At 39.7% G+C, this 21712-nt stretch overlaps 1 protein-coding gene across 4 annotated transcripts in view; it reads right to left on the bottom strand.

The window, feature by feature from the left end:
* The window catches only part of UNC79 (unc-79 homolog, NALCN channel complex subunit), a gene marked incomplete at its 5' end in the record, with an annotated part of 151041 nt that overhangs the window by 82295 nt on the left and 47034 nt on the right, over positions 1 to 21712 (bottom strand). For all 4 annotated transcript variants that reach the window (XM_081144717.1, XM_081144714.1, XM_081144715.1 and 1 more), the window contains 8 exons: positions 1142 to 1323; positions 5085 to 5242; positions 9418 to 9566; positions 9651 to 9730; positions 12777 to 12918; positions 14754 to 14981; positions 16919 to 17140; positions 19673 to 19813. In XM_081144717.1, coding sequence (XP_081000843.1) covers positions 1142 to 1323; positions 5085 to 5242; positions 9418 to 9566; positions 9651 to 9730; positions 12777 to 12918; positions 14754 to 14981; positions 16919 to 17140; positions 19673 to 19813 — 1302 coding nt within the window. The remainder of the gene's footprint in view (positions 1 to 1141; positions 1324 to 5084; positions 5243 to 9417; positions 9567 to 9650; positions 9731 to 12776; positions 12919 to 14753; positions 14982 to 16918; positions 17141 to 19672; positions 19814 to 21712) is intronic.

Raw genomic sequence — 21712 nt, 5'->3', positions numbered from 1 at the left:
GCCTCCTATATTCCAGGCCCTGAGCAGGGGTAAGACCTACAACCACCTAGTTTTATTAAGACCAACAGAGGACTATCTAGAAAACCGCTGGGAGTTTTTACAAGGGAGGGTGTGCATCCATAGGCAGCATAACCCTAGAATATTTCAGATCCTAAACCATCTGCCCTTCCTTCTTAGTCTTTTTTACAGGAAAAACCCTTATAATGATTGGGAGGCAGTGTACACGTGCACATGCACACACACACACACATAGTTAAGAACATGACTTTATTGTGAGTCAGACCTGAGTTTGCTCTACCACTTACTAGCCATGTGACTCTGAAACTACTTAATCTTTCTAACCCTTAGCTTCTCTATCTGTAAAATGGGAACACACTAAATGTTATTGTGGGGATTAAATGAGGTAATACATGATGGGATACTTTCAATACACCGCCCTGGAAACACAATAGCTATTTGATAAATGTTAGCTCTTGCCATTATTATTAGTTTTAATAATAACTTAATAATAAATCAGGCAGCAATGTGGAAAAACAGAAGATCAGGACTTTGGAGGTTCTAGTCTTAGTTCTCCCATGAATTCATTCTGTGTCCTCAGATAAGTGACACTATCTCTGAGACTTGGTCTCTTCAACTATAAAATACAGGTGCCAAATAAGATAAATGTACAACTCTCTCCAGGTCTCATATTTCATGTTACTTTGGCTTTAATTTATAGATTTCATTTTGGTAGCATATTTACCATCTCATGGTTTGCTTTGATTTATATTATAATTCATCTGATTTCTCTTAGCATCTAGCCTCTAATAAAAGGCCTTTCAGCCCAGAAGCCAGCGAAATGGTATAAATAAACAAGCTTAATTTAATAATCTGCCACAAAAAACAAGTTATACAATAATTACATCTGTCAGAAGTGATTCAGCACATGGACAAAGACTAAAAAGAAAATACCAACAAATAAAAACAAGAGGTCTGTTAATACAATGTGATTCTGGGATGCTTTTCCCAACTTAACAATTTCCACTGTTATCATCATCATCATCAGTAGTACGTGTGTTTATGTGACAAATAACTCAGTGATTTAGTGGAGCGGAGCAGGGTACCATCTGCAGAGCAGATAACACACACTGAGGGACATCACCTGCAGCGCCGGCCTCTTTATGGTGTCAAGCAGGAGGCCAGCCCTGGTGGCCACTGCGGGGTTGACGTCCTCCACAGCCGTCAGAAAGCAGCAGAAGGCATGTGCAAGCGAGTACTTTAGCAGGTGGTTTTTGGTCACTGAGTGAATATCCAGAAATCTACAAATTACAGCCACTTTTTCCACTGCAATGTAAAAGACACAACAAAAAGAAATTACATTTATTTAGATAGTCTGAGCACTAAACCCACAGAGATAAGGGTAACTCTGGGCTCCCCATACACTGATTTTAAATACCAAAAGGAAAGTCTAATGCCTCCTTTTCAAGTGCTCTGTTTTATCTCTGCAGCAGAGACCATTTCTACTCAGTGCAGTATTTTTCTGTCAGGCAGCTTTGATTTAGTTCTGGGTTGTCTTTTTTTCCTTTTTTTAATGGTCTTTCTCTTTGTTTAACTTCTAGCAGTATTTCAAACTATTCAAAAATGTCTCCATGCTCTTTTCTTTGTCCACTCTGTAGAAGTTCCCCAGACAACACAGGAAGATGGGAGGTGCCTACCAGTCCTGGCTCTAGATTCTGGACCCTCGACTCCACACTCAGTGTGTCACGATGTGAAATGACAACCAGTCTTCCTGGTGCTATAGAGCGTATTTCTTCAATGAAATAGATGCACCCTTGCTTGATAGATTTTAAATTATTCCGCAAATCTATGTTAAATGATTCCAGCCACTCTTAAAACATAGCTTGATAAAAAGTCATAGTAGATAATGAAGCAATATAGTTTCATGCAAATAAAGACGTTTCAGTACTTTGCTTAAGCTGGTCCAGCAGCCCAGAATATTTTTTCTATTCTTCTCTGGTAATGGACATTCTACCACCCTTGAAAGAATCCGCTGTTAGAATTCTACATGTTCTGTGAAGTCCACTCTGACCTCCTAGAGTGGTCTTTCCATCCCATGAACTCCTGCCGAAATACTATTCATTTAGACATGGCATTTGTGTGTTCACACATAGCTGTATGACACATCTTTTGTGATCTTGAATTACATTTACACCTTTATAGTTTCTTAACCTCTTACATGTTCGTATTTGGTCTCATCAATTAAATTGAGAACTTCTGAGAACAGGAGTCTGCTCTTATACTCTTTTTATTGTTCCCATATATATTATATTTATTCAATAAGTCTATTATTTATTCAATAAGTTCACATACTTTAAATATATATATAACTAAGAAATGATGCTAGGTATTTGTTGGGGAGATGCAAGTAAATGGAAAAATGAACTGTTAGGGACTGAATTGTGTCCGTCCCCCCCCCCCAAAAAAATTTACACGTTGAAGCCCTTACCCACAATGTGATGGCATCTGGAGCTGGGACCTTGGGAAGTCATTAGGTTTAGATGAGATCATGAAAGAGGCCCCCATGATGGGATCTGTGCCCTTATAAAAAGCAGAAGGAAAACCAAAGCCCCCTCCCTCTGCCATGTGAGGACAGAGCAAGAAGGTGACCATCTATAGGCCAGGAAGAGTGCCCTCACCAAGGTACTAAATTGGCTGGCACCTTGATCTTGGACTCCCAGCCTCCGGCACTGTGAGAAAAAAAATTGCTGTTGTTTAAGCCACCCAGTCTATGGTATTCTCTTATGGCAGCCCAAGCAGACTAATATGTGAATTATTCACAGGTCTTGACTTCAAAGTCAAGTCAACTAAAAGAGGTAAGACAAGTACAACTATAACCAAAATGTAATATGAAAAGCTGTAAATATTGCTAATGATGTATAAATAAAATGCTATGGGAGACCATGGAATAAAGAAACTATTTTCCACCAAGGGAAGCGAGAAAGTGGAACTCAGTGGGGGCATTTGAAGGCGGTTCAAGTGGAGGGGGCATTTGAATGGGCCCTAGAAGAGAAGAAGATTTCAGATTGAGAACAGGGAAAGGCCAGGACGTGGGTGAGGGGAAGCAGGGAGCAATGGGGAAGGTGCAGCAGCATGTGAAGAAAGAAGAGAGGGAAACGAGTCTGCAACCAGGTGCAGTCAGACCATGGGAGGCTTTGAACGTCCATTTGAAGAGTCTGAACTTTATTCTATAGCCACTGAAAACCAATTAAAATTTTTTGAGTAGAAAAGCAACATAACCGGAGATGTGATTCAGAAGATTAATCTGGCAACAATCTAATCCTTCCATTGGAATGAAATATTTATCTGCTTTATTTGTAGTTAATGCCTATAAAATGTTGTCAATATCATGTTGTTTTTTGCTAGAAATTTTTGCTCTGATCTAATTCCTAACAGCATCATGTACGACCATATAAATACACCAGCCCCTGGAATTCATAGGGCATTAAAAAGCAAGAACTCTTTGAGGTGGCCAAAGATTAGGAAACTGAACTCTAAACAATAATAGTTAGCTCCCCTGATGGAACTTCCATTTCTTTGCCCAATTTTTGAGACACTAACATATAGAGAACCATTCTGATAAGGCACACTACGGTAGGCCAACCCTGCTCGCTGCCCCTTGAGAACAGAAGTACTAGCAGAATGCAGTGGCAGTGAAGCCAGCAGATGTGAGGCTAAGAGAACACATCCATTTTCCTTCCATACTAGGTTCCTCTGAGAAGTTGTCATTCTAAGTACTAGGATATTATATCCATCACTGTCCAATACTTGGCCCCTGATGCTTCAATGGCAAGGGTATAACAGCAGAGCTTCTCAAATTCCACTCAGTTACCTGGAGAACATGTTAAAAATGTTGATTCCTGGCCTTACATTCTGAGATTCTCATTCAGTAGGTCTAGGATGAGGCCCAATATAGTCAAACCTCGGTACTCAAACATCTCCCATCTCAAACAATTCAGTTCTTGACCAAGTTGTTCAAGGGAAAAAAAATGTCTTGGTTGTCAAACAAAATTGTGGTTCTCTTGACAACTGTTTCATGCTGATACCTCAGCATGACAAAAAGTGTCTCTCAGGTGACAAAGGAGAGTATGTGCAAGTATGAGTCAGTTTACCACTAAACCTTGCATTGTTAACATCTCAGGAAATTATACTGTGAATATTTTCATGTTTTTTTGCTTTTGTTGTTGGCAAAATGATTAGCACACTTTTAAAACTTAAAGAGGTCATCAAGAGTGCTGATGTTGCTAAGGGTGTGAAAATGCTCATGAAACTCATCACAGGCAAATGAAGAGGTAGAAATATTGTTGATTTGGATGAACGAAAAGCAGTTCATTTCAGAGGCAATGATATGTGAAAAAGCGAAGATGCTGCATACTGATCTCCTGAAAGACACCCCTGGAACGAGTGCTGAAAGTGATTTGTTTAAGGCTAGTAGGAGGTGGCTTGATAATTTAAAAAAAGAAGTGCTTGTTTATAGATTAAACAGTATATTAGACATGTATTGTATATAAGAAAGGTTAAAACAGAAAATTATTTGAGGGTTTGGAATTGATTACTTCAATTTACATTATTTCTAATGGGGGTAAAATATGATTCGGTTTTCGAACAAATTGCTTCTCAAACAGCCTCTGGAACAAATTAAGTTCAAGAACCAATATTCCACTGTAACACTGTAATCAGTGTTTTTAACTAACATTCCCAGTTATTCTGATGCAAATAACCCATTAGGTTGACTACATGATTGATCATTCAAGCCAGGGCCCATTTGAAAATAAACAAGGGGAAAATTAGTAAATACATCTAGTTGACAGGCATAAACTGGGACTATCCTAGGCAAACTAGACTGGGTCACCCTACCTAAGGACCATTCTGCAAAATACTATTATCAAGGAAGCTCAGCTAAGTAGAAACAACAAAGAATATCAGAAAGCAGGAAAACGCCCTTTAAAAAGAAAGGAGGAAAACGGAGGGCCAGAAAGAGCTCTCATAACTGGACATCTGGTTTGCGATGTGATCCAGAGAGAATCGTTAAGCTAATACAGAGGTACCTGCTTCAAACCTCATCTTCCAGTCTTTGCTGTTAAAATTGCCATTTATGATTGTCCAGAAGATGTCAGCACCATGAGGAAGTGACAAAGCGTGGAGAAGGAGAGGAACTGCCAATGAAGATAACTGGGAGAACTCAGACTTGACAACTCTCCACAGGCTGGAAATCAAGAAGAGGCAAAGTGGTTAAAGTTATGAAAACCTTTCTAGAAAGAAAATACTATTATCTCAATTTATAAGAAGTATAGTTAACACATAGCTGGTAGGAATGACTTTAGTGAAATTACATTCATCCACAAGACAATAATCCTCTGATACACTTTTCCTATGCTCTGTTCTGTTAATGTTTTTTTAAAGTAATTACTTTTATGTAACAACATAGAAAAACACCACCTAACATTACATTTTCAACATAAAAATTTTTAACTATATTTTAAATTCAGGTATAGAAATGAACAATGACTGTTAAATAATGTACAAAATTGATACTAGTTATATTAAGATCATGATGTGATAGTAATTTTTTCCCTTATACTGAACAGCTGGGGCATTTTGTTGGCTTTGCCTGCCTAGTAGCCTTTTCCTCTTACTGCCCTAGCAAGGGACAACTCTTTTTCTATTAAGAACAGCCTGGACAACTGGCAGAGCTGTCAATCAAGCTCCCTCCCCCTTTGCCTATTGTAAGAATGAACACAAAGCCCATGCTGATCAAAGTACTTCAATGCCTCGAATAGAATATTTAGTCTACGGGTGGACATATGACGTAAGTCTGGGAAAGCGGAATCCTCTTTCCAGGTGTTGATATGGGCTCTGGGACAGAGATCTCTCTCCTTCTCACAGGAACAGCCCGCTGAGAAGCCCACACAGATGGGGTGCAGCTAAGTGACGGAGAGGGGGAAAGGGGAGAGGAGTGAGAAAGAAGAAAAGGGGGGAGAGAGAGCAATCCCTGTAACACCTTATGAGTACAAGCCGTGCCTAAAACCAAGCCACTACTGGTGAAATGTACTCTAGCAAGTTTAGCTACGTGCCTGTCAATTTCTACCAGAATAATTCTGAAGATGTGTTTTTAGTAATAATATATTATAGGTTTTAAATCTTTCATTTAATTATTTAAATGTTTGTTTTTTATTTCTTTCGGAGAGAGGAAGGGAGAGGGAAAGACAGAAACATCAGTGATGAGGGAGTCACTGATCGGCTGCCTCCTGCACGCCCCCTACCGGGAATGGAGCCTGCCACGTGGGCATGTGCCCTGACTGGGAGGCTGCTCAACCACTGAGCCCTGCAGGCCGGGCTTTCATTCAATTACTTAAAGTATGCTTTTCATTTGTTTGTTTTTGTTGTTTTATTTTGTTTTCTATTTGGCTCCAGAGTTGATACAGAATCAACACTATTTGTGACTTTAAAAAACTCATCATATACCCCTAAAAGATGAGAGGAGTGGCACAGTACCTCCATTTTATAGAGAATACATTGAGGTACAAGTCACTAAAGTTGCTGGTATCTCAGAAGACATACCAGACCTACAGAATGAAAAGGAGTAATTTTCAAACACTATATGCTTCATCTGAGTTGTGGAAATCAGACAAATATGGATCTAATCCACACTGACAATAATTAGCTGTGTAACCAAGTGTAAATGTAACTTGTCTGAACTTCCACGTCCTCCCAATGCTAGCTGTATGAAATGCATAGTGCTTGACATATAGTAGGTATTCAAAAACCTCACACTACTATCACCATTGTGAGGCTAAGGATGACGATGCTTCTATACAACAGGCCCTATAGAGAATGCAAAGGAACTTTCAGCCTAGCAGAAGGAAGCAAACCGTACACGGCACTGCTAGAAAACCTCCTCAGTGGCAAAAATCCCTGGACTTGGCCAACCCCACATGGCTTTCTCAGTTCCCTAAAGCAGCTTTGTTTGCAAAATGGAAGAGCGTAGCCCAAAGGCTGAGGCAGAGATTCCATGGCACCAATGATCCGTTTGTCCCAAGTACATATCCGATAGAGGTGACTTTAACAACAAAAGTCGGCCCACTTAGTATTGCCACTCTCCTGGAATGAAGAGAGCTTCTGCCTAACTCCTGGCCCTCTTCCTTCACTGCTTTTGCCTGGATTTGCGGGGCCTTTCAGATCATTGCTACTCTTCCCCACATCCAGGTCAGCCATGTCCAGCCTTCCAACAGCTCCTCCCACTGCACCAGTAGAAGCCCCATTTTACTATGAGGAACTTCTTGAAATCCTCTACCTTTCCCACAGTATGCTTCTGTCCTGTGTGGAACAGTGTCCCCACTCCAAAAAAAACCATATCCACCCAGACCTCAGAATATGACCTTATTGGAAATAGGGTCTTTGTAGATGTTACCCCCTTTCTCTCAACTCTCCCACATCCCTGGAGCACCAATGAAAAAGAATCGCAAAGTCCTCCTCGCTTGGTCCACCACAAGGCGGTACTAGCTAACTTCAGCTGGGCCTGAAGTTGGCAAATTTTTGGTTATTTCTGGTTGACTCCTTACTGCTTTCCTCCTACGGGCTGTTCCATTCTTTTTTCCCATGTTCTGCAAGCTACCAACCCAATCTCTATCACCTCCCCCTCAGAAGAGACAGCAGCACCTACTATTCTTAAGGTTTAAATCACCTGTTATGAACTCCCCTTAACACTTTATTTCTCTTTTCCTCAAAATGTATATTCTTTCAAAGGAAAGGGCATCCCTCCTCTTTTCCATACACCCTTTGTTCTTGAATGAATACTCTTGCCTTCCAGGACCTGGCTCCAGCAACTACTCCCTTTCCTCTGATTCTCTCCCACTGACCATAAATATGTTCAGATTTTTCTCCTAAAAATCCTTGACACCCATTCCCTTCCCCCTCTGAGTATATGATCTTTCCCTTCCTTCCCTAACAAATTTTTTAGAAGAAAGTTCTGTGTTATATCTTTATATTACTTAGGCCCTTGCACCATATCATTGCACTCCTTTCAATGTGGGTGGTTCCCAAGGATCTCTCTTTTCTCCATATTCATGCTATTAAAGTATAACTCTGACCCTGTTCATAGTTTTAAGATCTTCCCTAGATCTCCAAACATTATTAAATAAAGTCCCCGTCTTCAAGGCCCTTCACATGTGGGTCCCAACCCGCTTCTCCAGCCTCATTTTCCATTACTCCCCTAAGACGACACCACGCAGCAAAATAAAACCTTACTGTCACCTAAGTATGCCCTTCTTTCCAACTATGCCATCTGTTTACTCTTGACATTCCCATTTTCTACGAGATGGCTTGCCTATCTCCAACCTCTACCCATCAAAATTCTATCATTATCTCAATGCCCATCCAAGTGGTATCTGCTCCTGAGGCTTCTCTTGTCATCCAAAAATGACCTCTCTCGCCTATGAACTATACAAAACAAGTCACCCATCACACATCCCAGGATTGACAGTAACTCATATATACAGAGGTGACCATGTGTCTTCGTTTATCCAAGATCTTAGCCTACTTTATACTTATTGTTTTGAGGTTATCATGAAGAACATCCCCTCTTCAGCTTCAAAAGTAGACCAATTTTAATAATAAATTAGGTGGTCACCTTCTGTACACATACCATTCACCCTCTTCCGAACCAGACTGCAAATTCCCAAAATGACCCAGAATAATGATGTGTGTAGTAAGCCCTCAATAATATTTTTGAATAAATGAGTAAATAAATGAACAAAACGAGGAAAGACAAATAGAGTCTCAACTTGGTTTGGTCGCCATGTTAATATGAACCAACCTTTCCCTTTTTTTAATCACCTCATTCCCTTACATATGAAATGAGGATAATATTTTTCTGCTTATTTTCAGGAAAGATTATAACAGTTATTTGAAGTTTCTCAGAAAGAAAAAACACTATGTAGATCCAGGGCAATATTTTCTTGTTTTTTTCAGAATGCCTGGGTAGTCTTTAAAAAATACCTTATCAGATAATATATGGAAAGATTTTAGATGTCTATCAGTTCTATTTCAAGTAAGAAATTAAGTCCTTACTCAGTTTTACTAGGTAAATATTAATTTAGTACCTGTTGACATTTTTCTAGGGCATGCTATATTCTTAAGCCATCTAAAAACTGAAAGGCATAAAATAATCTTTATTTTGCCTTTTCTATTTCTATAGTATCTAGCAAAGAAAATTATTATTACTCATATCGACATGCTTAATAATTTAACTAAACAAAAATAGTTCCCATAGGTGATTAGGCTGTCCTGGCTAAGAAAAGTAGTCTAAATGGGTTGATAAGTCTTATTCTAACTTTAATTTTCATAGCTAAAGCCTAACATACCAAAAAAAGGAAGACATACCTTGCAATCAACATATGATCCTGAATGTAGGCTAAAAACTGAGGGTGATCTTTTCTAGCAATGTATAAACACTCTCCATGTAGACAGAGAATCTTCAAGCAATTGAGCATATTAAAAAGAATGTCTGGCTCTTCAAACTTAGCCATTTCCTATGCAAAGAAGCACATGGTTACTTCATTATCTAAAACAGCAACTCTACCAAACCAAAAATTCAAATATTCCAAAATATATACCTGGAAAATGGTGTATATTAGTCTCAAAGTTACTGGAAGCTGTTGGTAGCAAAACTTTCTTTCAGTATCATTCTTTACTGCTGGGAGGAAATAATTACACAAAGGTTAGCATAACTCCTCCCTTCCCCCACCGTTCATGAACTGATCAGGTCATAAAGCCAAGAGGAGTAAAAATAGACATAGGATGTATGCATTTTTAGTGTTTTGCATTTTAGTGTATGCATTTTAATGTTTTGATTTGCTCTCCAGGTTAGCATATATCCCTTCTATGATGCAAGTGAAGGGAGAAACCTTCTAGATTTGGGGTTCTCATCTTCCATTTTCCACCGTGTAGTCCATCCTGTACTCAGATGCCCTTGGCTACCTGAAGCGACCCCAGGCCACCCCTATGACCCTGTGGGCTGCCAGTTCTGCTGCTACCTGTAGGGGCCTGGGACCTGGCTAGGTATGCATTCCTAACTGAAAGGGAGATAAGCCGGTATTAAAGAGAGGTATTCAAGTGGTATTAGAAGGGATTTATCCCATAGACTCACTCAAAAAGCCAGTATTTTAAAGAAGCTGAGTATACTCAAATCAGAACAGCTACTCATGGCTTTATTTTCTTATGAGGATCTCTAAAATCTCTGCCCCTATGGTAAAGGGTGGCAGTGTATTGTACATGAAGCATGCTAGGAAAAAGAATTCACAAGGTAACCAGATGTCAAAACTAGTGTAAAATGTTTTCAAATCACTGTTAGAAGCTTTGACAATTCCTAGGATCAGAAACAATGGGAGTCAAACCCCCTTGGTGTATATACTAGATAGTTTATTGGAGATCTTCCACCCTAACGTGTTTTAAATACTTGTTATCAGCACTCAACTCTGTTTTGTCTAGGGTGAAAGTTTTAAAAATATTTTTAATGGAAGAGATATCTGACTGCCAGAAGAAATAGGCACCAGGCCACAAAACGCAGAAATAGGAAAAACTCTGAAAGGAAGGAGGAATCACTGAACATGGAGGCAGAGCAGCCGTTTGTTCTGTGGCAGAGGAGCTCAAGACCACTGCCTGAAGGCCCACAAAGCAGAAGCAGGACTGGGTGCTGAGCAGCAGGGGAGGCTGGTCTTGAAAGGAAATTAATGGAGACCTCCCTGAGGGGACAATTTATCACTGCATCCTGCAAGACAGCAGAGAGTAAACGTAGGAGAATGGACCAGAAGCTGTGACGGGAGCCTGACTCCGTGTCTGGGGAAGAAAAATAGAGGAAATGCTTAAACAAGTGGAGTTGGTAATAATTGCGCAAGGAAAAGAGTCATTTATGAAAATAAATGGCTTAATTTTAAGCATCGTTCAAAGAAAATGTCACATATAAAGAAATAAAAGTGGCAGTTAATTGATTTGTGTGCTATCTTAGGTTTAAAAATATGTTTGCATATAAAGAGTACAGGTTACTGGATCATAAGTGAAATCCTTGCTTCCTTTGGACATTAACGCAGCCTGGGCCTGGGCCTCAGTAAGTATAATTAATTCTAAGTAAACCAGGAGACATAGGTTCTAGTCTCAACCCTGCCACTAACTAGTTTTATAATATTTGGATATCCAATTCCCAGGCCCCACCCCAGAGATACTCAGAATTGGGGGTGAGTGGGCGGAGCTCATTCACTTTGTTTGTGTTTCAACTCCTCAGACAATCCAGCTGCTCCAGTACCGTTCTGGCAGCATGGTAAGCATAAAGCATAAATAAGGATCGAATAATACGAGCTTCATGAGAAGAGGCAAGTTGTTTAACTCCTCTGGGATGTATCTCCTCACCTGCAAAGTAGGAGTCTGAACTAGAGTCAGCAGGTCTCAAATTTATTTTCTATGGAATACTCTGTTCAAAGGAAACTTTACCCAGATCTCCAATGTATGAAATAGAGCAAGTCAGAGAATCTGGGTGAAGCAGGGTGGGGAGCCTGAGTCTTCATCATTTACCCACGTCTTCCTACCAATTGCCGGCCCAAATAAGGAAGGTCCAAAGGAAACAACAGAGAGCCTGTACAACTCCAAGTACACACTGAAAACCAATGAAGTGGGTCATCTCAGGTGTTCCTTCAAATTCTAAGTGTCAATGGTTCTAAATAGTGAGCCAGGATAGCCACAGTCAACTGACCATTTATACCATGCACGCAGAAGCAGTTAGTTCCAACCAAGAGTTCTGTAGTAACGATGTAGTCACCTTGGTCTGACTACGACACCCAGGACCTACAATGAACCCCACACGATAGTCACACAACAATATGTGCTGTTCACTGAGGGACTGATAGAAAGCCCATGCTGCCCAAACTTTGCTTCTGGGGATGGGCCTCCCAGGAGCCAGCCTAATTCAGGACAGTGGAAGCAGGAAGATTAAAAGCTGCTCAGATTTGTTCCAGGTCCTGTATACATTCCCAGAGTGCCGCAATGCAGACCTAGAAATCAGGCTTTCCCAGAGGCACCTGGAATCACATCCTAACTTCCTGAAGCGCCTTCAGCGTGAGGAGCTAGAGTCTGACTCCAGGCCTGCCTGCCATCTTGCTGTCCCCAATTAGCCCACACAGAGCCTTTAAGCACCTGGAAAGAGGCCAGCCTCTCTCCCAGCTCGGAGCCAAGCCAACCAGCCTTAGAGCACAAATTGCACATCTATCCATAGTGAGCCTGTCCAGAGTCCTGGTCACACGCCAGGGACACAGGAGCCACAGGAGCTCAAGTTCCATCGCTTCTGTCCCAACACACTCTGCTCTGGCCAAATGCCCTGAGTGGCTGTGGAGAGTGTAAGCACCTTCCATTCTGCCTCTCACCTGGCTCACAGCTACTTCTGCACAGAAAACACGATACACCATAAGGAGGTAGGTGGTGTTTTCTACACTAACACCACGGGGTTTTGTTGACAAGTTGCTGCTGCCAGAAAGATGCTCAGTGACCTCTGTTCCACTAGAAACACATCCTGGATCTGTTCCCTTCCTAATCTGGGGGAAACGATTCACTGGCACAAGTCTATATTAAGGGAGCCAAGTCTGAACTCGTGCAAGTCCATGGTAATCTAAGCAACCAGGGCTCTGAGTGCTGGGCCTGTGCAAACTGTGATGTGCACACCGCTCGCTCTCTCACGGCAGCCCAAGTCCACCTACCAGCATGTTCCATGGGCTCGGTGTGATTGCCGGGGTTCTCCCCATGCTTAGAGGCTGGATTCTCCTCCTCTTCACCTTCAGGGCCTATAATAAACTCTGGTCTGGAAGAAAGGAGGCTATCCTCAAGGCTGTCTGTGGGCTCCTGAAACAAATATGACAAGCAGCCAGATGAGCGGCCCTGTGGGCTTGTAAAGATCGTTCTGCAACAAAGACCAGTTGAGCGCCTGCTGGGTCCCGGCCTTGCGCTGAGCCCTGGGGTGCAGAGGCGCCTGTCTCTGCAGAGATTTGAGCTTATTTCAGTAATGGTTAATGGGAATTTGGAACAGCTGTTAATGAAACATTTTCATTCCCTTGAAATAAATACGGGAAAATATCAAAAACATTGTTTTCCCATCTCTGCTTTAATCCCTGTGATTGTGTCCTACTCACCAAATGATCCCAATCCATGCACATTTTGTTCAATAACTACTTAATTTGCAGGGAATAATAAGGGGTTCACATCAATATTTAAAATACAAATACTGATTGTCTGGAGAAGTCAAAATTTTAGGAATAAGAAATTGCTATACCATACGAGTTAGAGAGAACTAGGTATGGCAACCCAAGTATACATCAAGAGGTAAACAGATAGATAAATGTGGTATATACATACAATGGAGTATTATTCAACCTTGAAAAAGGAAGGGCATTCTGACACATGCGACAACATGAATGAACCTTTTAGATGTTATGGTAAGTGAAATAAGTCAGTTATAAAAAGGACAAATACTGTCTGATTCCACTTGTGTGAGTTATCTACAGTAGTGAAACTCATAGAAAAGGGAAATAGAATGGTGGTTTCCAGGGGCCAAGGGAAAGAGGAACAGGGAGTAATTGTTTAATGGGTATAGAGTTTCAGTTTCGCAAGATGAAAAAGTTCTGGGGATTGATTATAAAATAATGTGAATATACTTATGTATATATTTATAATTATATATATTTATGCATTTTATATATTAAAATAAGCTGCAAAAGTAGGTGAAAGAAAGTGCTAGATATCATTATATTTAAAATATCTCTCTCTAGTTATCCTCCTGTTCCAGTTTTTTTTTTCTTTCAAGTTCTACTTTCAAATATCCTCTTTTAGCTAACAGTTTAACCAGTAAACATTTTTTTGAGAATTATTTGACAGCTAACTCAAAGCAAGACATTAAGATTGATGGGATAAAAGGACACGAGGAAGAAAAAAAAACAAGTGGTTAGGAGGGCTCTGAATATCTTTGACCACGTTACGATTTTCGAAGGCTTGCCCTGTTCCCAGGTTGCCCATGGACAAGACGCTAAATCAAATTATAAACTGAGTTTTGTGAAGTTTGATATGATGATGTTTCCTGCTGCACAGTGACCCTCTGCATACACCCGGTCACCCATGTTTCTGGTGTTATCCTCCAAGGTGGCAGGGACTGGAAATAACTAATGTATGGAGCAGCTAATACATGCTATTCCTTATTCCATATTAGCTGTTTCTTATTTGAACAATTTTAAATGAAATAAAGATTTCACTGGCTGTTGATGAAGTTAATAGGTTTTGAAACTGAGGTTACCTCAGTGTCCACAGCCAATCTACTTACTCAGTATTTGATACGTATACTTTGTAGTATTCACTGTTATCTAAACTTTGTAATGACTCTCTGATAAAAGTTATTTCAAGAATATCAGGAATGTTTTGTATTTGTGAAAACTGTGTGAATGGATGTGCTACAAAGGCTAACTCAAACTCAAGAATTCTAACCCAAGAACTCTATATAATGTAGCTCCATCTCATATTCTTTTCCAGGAGCCTGAGTGGGTGGAAGGAACAGGAACACTTTCTTTTAACACAGTCTCAGGTATAACCCAGCATGGAGCATAAGGTAGTACTGGAGAAAGACTCTATTACAGCCACTACTACAGTCTTTATTACTCTTAGACATGGGCCACCTCACTTCAACTGCTTACCACCAGCCGGCTTTCTTCCTTAGGAGCCAATCTCTCCAGGAGTTCACAAGCGAGCTGATAGCACAGAATACTGGACTGGCATAAATTACACTCAATTGCTTTTTCGTCCTTCTGGCAGGAGTGGGAGCCCCCCCAGGGGGCTTGGAAGACATTGTTTATAATGGAAATAATGTCCTTCGATATGCTGTGCTCTAAACCCATCGTGATCCCATCATCTTGTAACTCCATCTGAAAGACACCAAAAAAAAGGCCAAAAAAAAAAGAAGAGGGAGTTTGGTCCTTTTGTCCACTATTCCGTTGGCACACTAATTGGGGGAACTTTTCATTAATGGACAATATTAAATTACTTAAAGATGGTAAGGCTAATAGACCGTGAATATACATTGATTTCCATGGAGTCTTCTTAAAAGACTATAAACATAAGACAAAGTAATGAAAATTATTTTTTAAATCATGTAGGACATTTAAAACTTATCACTCTGTGAGGTTTTACACACTTAAAAAAATGCTGCTCCTCACCTAATATCCAGATCTTGATTTCTAAATACCATTATTCATTAAAAGGAACCAGGGATCCTTGGAGAAACGGCTGGTTTCAGGGTTGGGGCAAGGAAAATATAAAAGGAGCCTGGAACATCTTGTCAATTAAGGAAGTATTCAAAGAATGATGGGACCGTGTCGAAAGTACACAGGAGCCAACTCAAAGGGACTCCCACAAGCCAAATAGGGGGCAATATAAGCATCAAAATAAAGAATCATAGCAACTGATTATAACCCACTGAATAAAATAAGCATCCATGAGTACATGAGGGTGTAAGTAGATAAACAAACAAATATATAAATGGGAGAGGAGGGAAAACTGTTCCTTCAGTAGAATGCCAACTAACAAATTTTTTTAAATGATGAAATCTGAAAATTATCATTTGATAACCATCATAGTAATAATTTATTTGGGCATGAATCACCCGTGGATATTATACTTGTAGGTAAAAGTCTGATGAGAAACAGGAAATCTCACAGTCTTAAAGTATCTCTCTACAAAGCACTTATTAATTACAAGGAAAAATTATGACTTTGTAGTAGAGAAACCTGCAGAAATCACCTTAACCAAGTCACCACCAATAAGTTATCACCACTAATTACTGTCATGTGCTTTCTGATATGATGCACTGAAAAGAACATAACATCACATTTGTGGTATTAATGCCAAAAAGTGCTCAACCCAAATCGATTCATAGGAAACATGAGACTCAAATTGAGAGGTATTCTACAAAATAACTAGACTCTTTTTAAATGTCAAGAACATAACAGATAAACAAAGACTGAAGAACTACCCTGGAATAAGACTAAGGCAGGAGAAATAATTGCAATAAGTGATGCTGGATTGTGTCCTCAATCAAAAATATTTTTTTTTCTTTTGTTATAAAGATGATTGTTATATCGATTTTAAAAATAAAAGGTTTCTGTAAGTTAGATAGTATTATAACAATATTAATTCCCTGATTTTGATAACTGTCCTTGGTTATGAAAGAAAATGTCCTTATTTTTTAGAGAATACACTCTGAAATTTTAAGGATAAAGGAATATCATGCTTGCAACTTACTCTCAAATGCTTCATTAAAATTACATACATACATACACAGAATAAAGGAAAGAGAAAGAAATGAATGTGCTAAATGTTAATATCTGAAAATTTTAGGGGAGAAGTATTCTTTGTACTATTCTTGCAACTTTTCTGCAAGTCTAAAATTATTTCAAAATAAAAAGTTAAGACCAAACCTTTTAAACTTCTCTTTTAAAATTACCTTCAAAAATCAATTTATGAAATATATTAAACTCAGCCCATCACTATAGCGTTGTACGTTGCTCTTCCCAACAATTGCATTACCCAGTTTGTTCACCAAATGCGTTCAACAGAATCAATTCTAACGATGCTAGGATGTTTCTAAAATTCATATCCATTCTCATAGGTCAATATCACTGCAGAAATTCATACAAGTATTTTTCAGGCTCTTTAGGAAATCCCCAAGAGAGTTTGAGAAATGTCTTGAGTGACGCTGCATCATTTCAGTAAGTGTAAAGATGTCCAACACAGAAAAAAATCACTATACAATGCCCTGCTCATCCTGTATCTCTGAACTAAAGGAAGCTCATGCTTCAGCTACCTGCTTCAGGAGAAGATCAAACATGAGGATGAAACAATTTAGATTCATTTCATCATCTTCACAATCAAAGTCAATAGTCCTTCCTCCTGGGTGTCCAAAATTCTTGAAAGGGCTACGAAAAGGGCTACGCATAGGACTCCGAAATGGACTCTGAAAAGGACTATGAAATGGACTCAGCATATTGTGCTGAACTCGTCGACCAGGATCAGAGGCGACACTCACCTAGAAGAAAGAACATCAACACACATAAGTGAACTTGCAGAGGCTCAAATGGCTGTATATAATACTGGGGCCTGTGAAAGGTATTTCCAGTTGTCACGCTGATTTCCTTTCTTAGCATTAGTACCTCCAAATACTATAAATCTTTGCAAAATATAAATATAAGAAATAAGTTTACCCAAACTGTCAGGTGAATAAAACATCAGCACTCTGAAGAATGAAGGCAGCTGTCTTTGTCATTATATTTTTCATCCCATCAAACATTTCCAATTAAACTAAATTGTCTATATCTACCTAAAACCATAACCTAAAAAAATGAGAACTTACAAAAGTAAAACATCGCAAGATCGGTTTTAGAATTATAAGCACAGATTGTCAGATCGGCATGACTGGTTAAAGAATGGCCTCTGGGTATTATAACTAGTAAACTACCAGGGGAAAACAACATAAGACAAACCTGTTTCCTGGTTACTCTCCATGTGCCAACCCAACCCCCGCCCCCACATACCCCATCTAGGCCCTCACTGCCCTGCTCTTCCCTGCACCTACACCCAAAGGTGTCAAGGACTGAGTCGCTCAAGGCTCTCCTGCTGGCTAGCTTCCAGTTGTGTTAAGTCAATGGGAGGCACCAGCAGAAGACCTGAAGCTGAAGAAGAGAGAAGTAGGACTATTTCTCCCCACTACTGGCGTGCTCTGATGCTACATCTCTGGCAGTCTCTCCATCACCCTATAGCTCCTCTAGCCAGCTCATCCTTATAATTACAGCTCCCAATGGGCTCCAGGAATTCTTTTCCCTTGTTCCCTCAGCCCTAGGGGAATAACTGTTTCTTACTCAACTGCTAGTTCACCAACCCTTATTACTCCCTTAACTTTTCCCGTAACTCTACAGGCAGAGTTTCCATGAAAGTCCCTTCATTTGAACCATCTGGGATAAATTCTGCAGCAGAACCCTGACTGACATACCTGTACGTCACTCTCAAATCATATTTTCACTCTTAAAGACTTCTCTAATAACAAGCAAGCTCCTTGAAAACCATATAAAATAAAGATGAGTACCCCGTTAAGAATCGGAATACCTGGCTATTGAGTGTTACCTACGGCAAATCACTTCCGTTCACAGACCCTCAGGTTAAGAAGCTGTAAGATGAGGACAGTGAGTTCCTCCCCAAAGCTTCACACAATTCTGTGCTGTCATTAATTGTGAACACATTACAAGGTATAAAGTGCTAATGAAGTAATGTAACATTAAAGGTTACAGAAGAAGGGAAGAAACAAAATATAAATGGCAGCTGGTTCCCATGAGGCAAATTTTAAAAAAAGTACTGAATACAAACTGTGATCCCATGATTGCTATATTTTCTAGTCCCCAGATATTGGGTGGAATGACTGGGGCGTGTGGTATACAGTGGAGAAGATGTAAAGGAGAGGCTTGACCAGGAGAGAAATGAGAACAACCTTCATCCAACATCAGATGTGAGTCAACCTCTCCAAAACTGATCATGGTCTGGGAATGTCATTACATCGACCAAAATTCTATCAGGTCCCCACAGAAAAAGTATCAAAATTTCCAACGCACCCTGGCCAGGTGGCTCAACTGGCTGGAGTGTTGTCCCACACAATGAAAGGTTGAGGGTTTGATTCCTGGTCAGGGAACATGCCTAGGTTGCAGGTTCGATCTCCGGTTGGGATGTGTATGGGAGGCAACAGATCGATGTTTCTCTCCCACGTCAATGTTTCTTTCTCTATCTCTCTCTCTCTCTCCTTTCCTCTCTAGCGTCAATAAGAAACAGATCCTCGGGTAAAGATTTAAAAAGAAATTCCAACAGTTTTCAAACACTTTGGACAAGGCTATATTGACTTTTCGCATCCACAAAGATACAAAGGGGTCAATAAAAATGGGCTTAGTTGATTCACAGTGATAGCATCACTCATGGTCACCACCAGTTGATCATATCTTCTCAAAACACAATTTAAAAAAAGAAATCCAAGCTTTTTAAAAAAATATATGTTTTTATTAATTTAAAAAAAAAATTTTAGAGAGAGAGAGGAATGGAGGGAGAGAGAGAGAAACATCGATTAGAAAAACATTGATCAGCTGCCTCTTGCCTGCCCCCACTGGGGACTGAGCCCGCAATCTGGGCAAAAGCATCCCCCCTTCATCCTCAAAGTAAAGCAGTGAGCTGCTCAATAGCTGGTAAGGAATTCTAATTTGCCAGGAGACCAAAAAAAGTACCCAAAATGCTTCTTTTTATTGTTGTTGGTTTTTTGGGGTTTGTTTTTGGTTTTGTTCTGTCATCAAGGGTAAGAGATCGCTAACAGGTATGAAGGAAATGAAGACTCAGTAACTTAACTTATTGATTACAGACTTAACCAAACACAACTTAAAGTTTTCTATTATTTAATGTGCTTAAAAGGGTCCAGAGAGAGATGGGATAAAAAATCATTTTCAGAGGAGCTTACATGATGCTACTTTTAGGCCCATTATCATCGACAAAATCTCAATAAGTAAGACAAAAACAGATGTGGGATAATTACCCTTCGAGCTGCAAGGTTCCCTGCCAATTCACTGACTCTTGATTTTCTTTGATTTGCCAGTTCTTTGACAGAATTAACTCCATCAGAAAACATACTTATTAATAGCTGAAGTGGAACCATGATGTCTAACTCCGATAATACCTGAGGAAGAAAGGCACAGATATCCCCCCAAAATATAAACTTTAAAATTCAAAAAAAACCATTTAGCATTTTTTCCAAAGTAAACTATTGAACATAAGGACATTTAGCCTTCCACATATTCTATCGGCACAGTCATCCTCAATTTTTTGTATTAATAAAATCAACATTACCACTGAACCTTCCTTTTTCCTACTCCCAACATCAAGTAAATCACCATGTTCTTTCTATTGACACTTCGAAGTGCCTCTTGATGCTGCCCCCTCCCTTCCATGCTACTGCAAGTGCCTTAGGGCATCACCTTTCTCATGGACTAGTATAATCTGTGAGCACTCTCCTCCAGTCCATCCCTGCTCCCATCTGAACGCCCATCTGCTCTTGTTCCCTGGAGCGTGCTCAGGTATCCTGCCAAAGTCAAGCTATCTGATCTGTAATAAATATCTGGAAATAGATGCCCCCCCCTTAGAATTAACCCATCCTCTTCACTGCTTCCTGAGAACTTCCCACATACTTTATTAGAGCAATTATCACTTTGCATTATATTTGATCATTTGATACTATCTTTGCCCCTGTGAGCTCTCTGAAGAATGAAAGTATGAGGATTCCTTCTCCCATTTTGTATCCCAGTGCCTATTACACTGACTGGCACAGAGGAGCTCTATAAATGTTTCCACAATTAATTAATAAATGAGTCCATTCCTATCTCTATATTGTTAACCTGTTCTCCAAATGGTTAGACCGGTGGCTTAAATCCTTCAACTGCAGCACTGCCTTCACCAAAACTACAGCAAAGCCCAGTCCATAAAACATGTAAACTATAATTGTTTTAGCCATGTTGGGGACAGAGGTTTACAGCCCTGTTCCCAGATGGCACAGCTCAAAGGGTGTGTAATGGTAACAGCACCTAGCCATCTGTAGAAGAACTGGCTTTCCCAAAATGAGAAGTTATCTTATTGAGACCTACCTGGGGATAAAAAGTTAAAATTCTAGGTCCCAAAGGTGACTTTTTAAAAAAATGATCCCCTTTATTCTTTGACAGTTGTGAAAAATATGGTTTCTTAGTTTAGAGCCCAGAATTGCATCTTCGCAACTTGAAAAGCTTTAGGGATCACATCCTTCCATGAAATAGAAATGTATCAGCACCCATAGCTAATCTAAACACTGAGTCTGTCTTCCTGTTTGAAACTGCCCAAACTTCATGTCAGGTTATTCAACTCAATTTAAGAAACTTTTAAGAACATCTACTAAATTCAAAACACATGCCAGAGAATGAGAAGAAAGGATGGACTTATAAATTTAAAAATGAAAAAGACGTAGTCCCTGCCCTCAAGGCACTTATAATCTTGCGGAGAGACAAAAACTAACTATAATACTAGACAGAAATAGTATTCACACAGAGAACCTGTATGAATACTGGGAGAGGGAATAATGAATTCTGATGGGAAGATGGGGGTAAAGAAACTGAAAACTTCATAGATGAGATAATTTTTTAGTTGGATTTTAAAAGATAAGCTGGAGTTCACAAATGGAAATAGGGCAGAAAGTCATTCTAGGCTGAGTGAACAGCATGAACTACTCCTTAAGTCAGTAGCTCTCAGCCTTTCCAAGTAAAAGACCTATTTAATATCAAAAGATGTATCAGAATCCCACAAAACAGCTACTATACTTTTAGTATCTATTGATGGAAAGACACATAAGGACCAAAAGCTAACATGAATTCAATAACAGTACTGCATGAATTTGTGTTTTATTAATAAATCACAACTATAGCTACATATATTTGAAATGTACTTATCTATGCATATGAATTATTAGTTTACAGAGAGCAGACTAATACAGCAAACATACAAATTTATGGACTCTGCAGTAACTCCCTGCCCCTCTACCTGGGGATCTAAAAGT

Source organism: Miniopterus schreibersii, assembly GCF_964146895.1.
Source record: "Miniopterus schreibersii genome assembly, chromosome: 1".
Lineage (NCBI taxonomy): Eukaryota > Metazoa > Chordata > Mammalia > Chiroptera > Miniopteridae > Miniopterus > Miniopterus schreibersii.
Note: the sequence above shows the minus strand (reverse complement) of the source record. Positions and strands in the feature narration are given on the sequence as shown.